The sequence below is a fragment of the Hippocampus comes genome, unplaced genomic scaffold (assembly GCF_001891065.2).
Source record: "Hippocampus comes isolate QL1 unplaced genomic scaffold, H_comes_QL1_v1.1 scaffold463, whole genome shotgun sequence".
Lineage (NCBI taxonomy): Eukaryota > Metazoa > Chordata > Actinopteri > Syngnathiformes > Syngnathidae > Hippocampus > Hippocampus comes.
In genome coordinates, this window is record NW_017806181.1 from 343,844 (window position 1) to 349,826 (window position 5,983).

General features: G+C 59.7%; 3 protein-coding genes across 3 annotated transcripts in view; all 3 read right to left on the minus strand.

Annotated features, from left to right (window-relative positions):
* Positions 1–539: 539 nt before the first annotated feature.
* On the minus strand, positions 540–4,009 carry slc30a7 (solute carrier family 30 member 7). Its single transcript, XM_019855818.1, has 11 exons — positions 3,862–4,009; positions 3,633–3,734; positions 2,717–2,830; positions 2,556–2,643; positions 2,343–2,472; positions 1,982–2,152; positions 1,842–1,880; positions 1,606–1,741; positions 1,439–1,529; positions 1,207–1,356; positions 540–709 (listed from the first exon to the last, which is right to left on the minus strand). Exons 1-11 carry the CDS (start codon positions 3,939–3,941, stop codon positions 662–664), a joined length of 1,149 nt encoding a protein of 382 aa, XP_019711377.1. The 5' UTR covers positions 3,942–4,009; the 3' UTR covers positions 540–661.
* The window catches only part of cdc14ab (cell division cycle 14Ab), a 13,231-nt gene continuing 11,157 nt past the window's right edge, over positions 3,910–5,983 (minus strand). Inside the window, exon 13 of the mRNA XM_019855817.1 lies at positions 3,910–4,009. Within this exon, the coding sequence (XP_019711376.1) occupies positions 3,988–4,009 (22 nt within the window). The 3' untranslated portion in view covers positions 3,910–3,987. The remainder of the gene's footprint in view (positions 4,010–5,983) is intronic.
* The window catches only part of vcam1b (vascular cell adhesion molecule 1b), a 3,946-nt gene continuing 3,263 nt past the window's right edge, over positions 5,301–5,983 (minus strand). Inside the window, exon 8 of the mRNA XM_019855777.1 lies at positions 5,301–5,324. Coding sequence (XP_019711336.1) covers positions 5,301–5,324 — 24 coding nt within the window. The remainder of the gene's footprint in view (positions 5,325–5,983) is intronic.

Below are 5,983 nucleotides of genomic sequence, written 5' to 3' on the forward strand. Positions count from 1 at the left end.
GGGGGGGAGGCTGCCTGTGCAGATTGCGACAAACACGCGTCACTCACGGGCCCGATTGAGCCGCTCGTCGAGATGAGGCGCGCTGTACTGAGTCAAGAGAAACCGAAAAGAAAGAAAATATTTTATCGGCCAGAATTATTGAAATGCGCATATGTCTAAAAAGAATGGCTATGAACAGGTCACAAACACAATTTGGATTTGGGCTTCGTCATCAGCGAACTCGACGAGCGCGTTCCGACGACGGCTGGCGAAACTCATCGGCAATTGATGAAGCGGATGGACGGCAATTTGGATTTGGACTCACCAGACTGCTCCAAATCCTCAGCGTGTCAGCAATCAAACTTGACCTCAAACAATCTTTTATTACTGTTGAGGTTGCGACCGGTCACGTGGTTTGGCACGCGCGCGCGCACAGTCCGCGGTCCAATCGGCTGGCAGCATCGTGTCAAGGGGCGGGGACGTGACGACGAGCGAAGGCACTTTCCCACAATTCCGTGCTCCAACCTCCTAGTGGGCGGGGCTGGGACGAACGGAGGGAGGGGCGGTTCAGTCAGGTTCATCGCAGTATGTCCCCGCCCCCGAAAGTTCCACCGTGACCCCGAGGTCAGAGGTCACCGCCATAGACTGCCATTGGTCCCAGAGTCCAGAAGGGGAGGAGCCTCTACATGGCGGCCATGTCGATTTGAACGTAGAGCTGCCGAACGCCCACCTGCGCACACCGGACGCCCCCCCCCCCAAAAAAAAAAAAACTTAAGAATTGACGTCATCATTTTCTTCAACTGAACACAACATGCAAAGAAGTCAAATAAATATTCAAGAAAACGAGCCATCGCTCAACTACAGGAGGCGCTTGTATGTTTCCATCCAAATATGAGTGTCTATGGAAACACACACACATAGAAATATACACACATGATTTTCTGGACCCCCACCCCGCTTCATATCTCCTAGTTGAGGTGGGGAAAATGACGGGCCTCTCTCATCTTTTGGAGTGGGAGAATTTGCACAAATTGTGCCTGACTCGAGACTTTTTTTGCCCCACTGAAAAATGATTTTCTAGCGATCCACGATGGCTCACATGGGGGGGGGGCCGAGTCCTGCCATCTCCCCCAAAGCGACACTGCGCGCATCAAGAAAATAAACCACCCTTGCCACTTTCCATCTCTCAACGCGACCCGGACGCGCGCGCGCCTCGCGGCGACCGACCTGCGTGAAGATGTTGTGCGTCTGACTGAGGATCCAGCGAGCGTCGGCGTCGGGGGCCACCACCACTTTGAGGGTTCCCACGTACACGTCCGTACACAAGGTCCAGAAGTGGGGCTGCTGCACGTTGTACACGCCCTCCAGCTGCTGCACCTGAACGCGGCGGGGACGCACGCACACACACACGCACGTCACGCGCGCGCCGACGGAACGCGCGGGCGGCGACCGTACGTACCCGCTGGTAGCACTCGGGGAGGGCGCGCTCCAGGGACGGCGGCGTTCTCTGCATCAGGATGCCGATGGACTCTCGCAGCAGAGGAACCACGCTGATGGACAAACGGACGCACGCTCGGATGCTTGCGCAATGTGTCGCGTGCGGATGTGCGCGTGCGTGCGTGTCACCTGACTCCGATGAGGACGGCGATGAGCATGGAGCAGATGGGGTCGGCGATCATCAGGTTGTAGTTCTGCATCAGGAGAGCCGAAACGATCACGCCCACGCTGCCCAGCGTGTCGGCCATGATGTGCAGCAACACGCCTGACGCACACGCCAAGTGTCAGCGGCAAAACCAAGCGCCGCCGCGCCCGACTTGCGTTTGCTCAACGGCGCCCCGCCGTCGCCGCGGCGACCGCCTCACCTTGAAGGATCTGCTTACTGGAACCCAGCCGACGCTCGTCTGTGCACACAACACGCGCGTCCGTCCTCGTCATCGCTTCATCGTTAACGCAAAAGGAGCCCGCGACGACGTGCGACATCGTCAACATCGCGTGACCTCACCATCAAGATCGTGGTGGCTGTGCCCGTGGTGACCGCCGTGGTGGGCGTGGCCTTCGTGGCCACCGTGTCCGCCGTGGGCGTGTCCGTGATGGCCGTGGTGGTGGGCGTGGCCGTGGTGGGCGTGGCCGTGGCCGGCGCTGCCGTTAAACAGCGAATGGCTGTGCCCGTGACCTGAAGGGGATGAAGACGACAGATGACGTCACGCGCACGACTTGCCGCGGGGTTTGACGATGTGACGCGCAAAACGGGAAGTCGCGCTCTCCGATTGCGGGTGACCGTGTTGACTTGCGATGTATCGCCGAGGGGACATTTCAGGCCCCCGGTGGCCGTACGACCGTGTATGAGTGTGCGCGCGCGTTACCGTGATCTGCATGCGAGTGTCCGTGTCCGCCGTGTTGGAAAACAAAGATTCCCACCAGGTTGACGAGCAGGCCGGCGACCGAGACGGGAAGGAGACGCTCGTGATGAACGTCCGGAGGCTCCAGAGCCCTCTGCCACGTGCGCACACGTTACACACACGTTTTACACACACACACACACACACACACACTTGATCTGCGTATGTGCGCGTTACCTCAACTCCTTCAGAGAAGATGAAGAAGGCAGTGAAGATGAGGAAGAGTCCGTTGACGAAGCCGCCAATCACCTCAGCTCTGACATACCTGAGGCATGCGCACGCACAAGTTGAAGGGCCTGATGGGGGGGGGGGGGTCAAGTCATCGGGCCACGCCTCACCCGTAAGAAAAGCTGTCGTTAGAGCGCCACCTGGAGATGACCGAGGCTGCCAGGCCCGCCAGCAGCGCCGTGCAGTCGAAAAACATGTGGAACGAGTCCGAGATCAGACCTAGACTGAACACATCCACACAGGCGCGCGCACGAAATCCATCAACACCGAGGTACAAGGTTGGAACGGCTCATCCAAGAAAGCGAGCGGAAACGTTTCTTTTCTAAACGCCGCTCGAAAACATCAGAGGTCAGAGGCCAAGCAGAGGTCGACCGGATTGAAAGGTTGCGATTCGCTGCGCCAGAAGGATCCCGGACAGACCGAGGCCGCGGCAAAGCGCGCCGGTCAGCCGGCCCGCAACGCATCGAAATGCCCAGCGGGTGACGTGACGTCACAGGCGGACAACACGGACAACCGCGTTCGCGTCGTTCGTTCGAAGCGCGCGCCGACACGGTGAGCACAAACGCGCACGAGTCGCCCTTCTTAGTTCTCCGGGGCAACCGAATCGGCTCCCTTCCGTCCGGCGTGCGGGAAATCCGCGACGGGCGGGCACCCTCGGCGCTTCGGCCCGGCGGACGCGCTTTTCGGACGCACGGCGAGTCTTGGACTCGACTCATCCGGATTTGTCGCGCACCCGAAAACAGCCCGCGTTCTCCGAGGCGCCGTCCGCGGAGCCCGAAAACGGTCCGACGACAACAGGCGCGTCACAAGTCCACTCGGACTTTGCGCGCGCACGCACGCGCCGGAGGGCCGGCTCCCGGCCGCGTCACTTCCTGTTATGGAGCGAGCCAGACGGCGCCACGTACGCGGCACGTCCGCAGCCCGAACGACGCGCGAGCGACTCGCCGGGTGCCGAAAGCGGGCGAGCCTCGCAAACGTCGCCCAAGTGGCCTTCGGCTCCCGCTTCGTCGCCGGTTTCGGCCTTACCTGTTGCTCCATATGCCGTAGCTCAGCTCCACAAAGGCGAAGGAAAGGTTCAAGCACAGGAAGAAAAACAAATTCCTCGACGTTTTGTCCGACAAAATGGACCTGAAAAAGACACAAACGAAAGCCCCCGCGTGAAGGCGACCGCGGCCGCGGCCGCGACCGCCGTTCGGTTTCCTCGGCACGTCGCGTCGCGTCGCGCCGCCTTAGCGCGCTTAGCATCGGCACTGACCTGATCCATCCTGACAGCTTGAGCAACAAACTGAACTTGGCAGGCTTATACTCGTCGTCCTTGATGGATAAAGGCAACATACTTGTCACTCATGGACGCGGGCGCGAGAACACGCGAGTCGACGCGCTAAGCTAGCGCGACGTGTCCGCTCGCGCGGATTTCACAACAAAAGCGACGACGGGCCACTTCCGGTCGGTCCGCCGCGCTTCATTTCAACAGCAGGTGGCGCCAAAGGGACGCTTGCGGGACGGGCCCGTAAAACGGCCGCGCGCGCGGGACTTTGTGCGGTGCCGTCGTTTGTGGGCGGGCGCGCTTGTGCGGGTGGATGAAATTCGCGTGCGAGGACGGAAACGACTGACGGGCGCGATCGATGCGATGAGGCGATTGACGCGGATGCGTTCGCGGTCGAGCTCCCGGCGGTGTTTCCGCGGCAACCGCGAAAACGAGCTCGCTCCCGCCAACTCGCCCGGCTCCGCCCACCTCCGCACTCCTGACTCATCCAACCTCGCTTTGGTGGTGGGTCGAAATGCGCGCAAGCTTCCGAGTGTGCGTCGAGCAAGCCATCGGGACGGGGGCCTTCCCGGGCCAGCTGGGAGACGTCGTCTTGTCTCCAGCGCGTCCCGGGTTGGCCTCCTGCCGGTGGAACATCTGACCAGGGGGGCGTCCGGGAGGCATCCTCATCTCGTTCATGTCTATACAGTAGAGAAAGGATGCCGTGACATATGTTACATAGTTACTGTCAGCAGGAACTGGGGGAACTTTTTAAAAAGTCCAGTTGCACCTTTTTGTTGTTTGTTTGGAGTTACGTTTTTAAAGAGTGCAGGAGGGGGGAAGGTGGGCATTTTTTTTCTTCAGTTAAAAACAAACAAAAAAAAAAATCATCATCCCCACGATCAAGGTCACAATCATTTATCAAACTCGAATTTGAACGTGAACACGGCATGTCATCGGTTCGTAGCGTTAACCACAACCGAAGGATCAACAAATGACATCAATGAACCTCATCTTGGCGTTTTGATTCCTGTTCCGATTGCGTCCATGTTTCGGGACTGAAAAAAAAGCGAGAAGGCAGTTCCAATGACAATCAAGGTTTTGGCCACCGGCGGGTCGGCGTGGACGTCAAGCCTCGCCACGTGAAGCGTTTTGCGTGCCGGTCGGCCGGAGAGATTCGGAAGGCGTCCTCGTCTTTTGATTGGACGCGAGCTGGAGTCCCATCAATCGGACCACACGGGAGGCGTCGCTTTGAGCCGCCCTGTCCCGCTTCGGAGTTTTCCCTCCTCAAAGACGCGTCGCCCGGCCGCACGTCTGTGACGCGCGTCTCCGACCAAAGAGCCCTCAGAGGACCCGAAGCCGACGGTTGGGGGAGGGGCAAAAGTTCATCCGAAAGCCCGGTGCCGCTTGCGGCCGAACCCGACACGCCAGTCCGCAAAGGAACGGCTTCAACGCGAGAGGGTCCCCGAGTCCTGACCTCAACCCCGGAGAGATGCCGTGGCAGGGTGAGCTTTGGTGGCGACGCTCGCGCTCGTTCTTTTTTTGAACGCCATTTCCGTCAAAGAGAACCTCAACGTTTTGGGAGGGAGCGCCGTGAGAGAAGCACTGCTGCCAGACACATTGACAGGATGCCGTTTTGTTTTTTTACTTCTGCAGGGAACTTACCCCCCCCCACCCGCGCCCCCAGAAATCTTGAAGGAAGGTCGACTGTGTTGCGCTAACGTCGGCGAGTTTGAGTTTGACGTTTGTTCTCGCAGGAAGCATCGGCAGCGACGTGAAAACGCTGACACGCAGCACAATCATTGTTAGCGGCATGCGCGAGGGTCACAGGTAGCGGACGGAAAAAACAGCGCTCGGCCCACATCGACTCGTTTCTCATGCGCGTGCGCAAACGCGCCGAGGTCGGTGCGAGAATCCCAAGCAGCTCCCGAAAGAGGCTCCCTGTCGCCACGGAGACGCGAGGGGCCAGGCGAGCGCGCGGGCCGGGGACCGGGACGCCGACTGAGCTCGGCCGGCGTTCTTCTATCGGGACGACTTCATCCAATGTGATCGGCTCCGATTCAAGCAGCGTCAAGCAAGCGCGTCAAAGATCCGCAAATACGAGGGCGGAAGGGGTCGGGCGGGGGCGGGG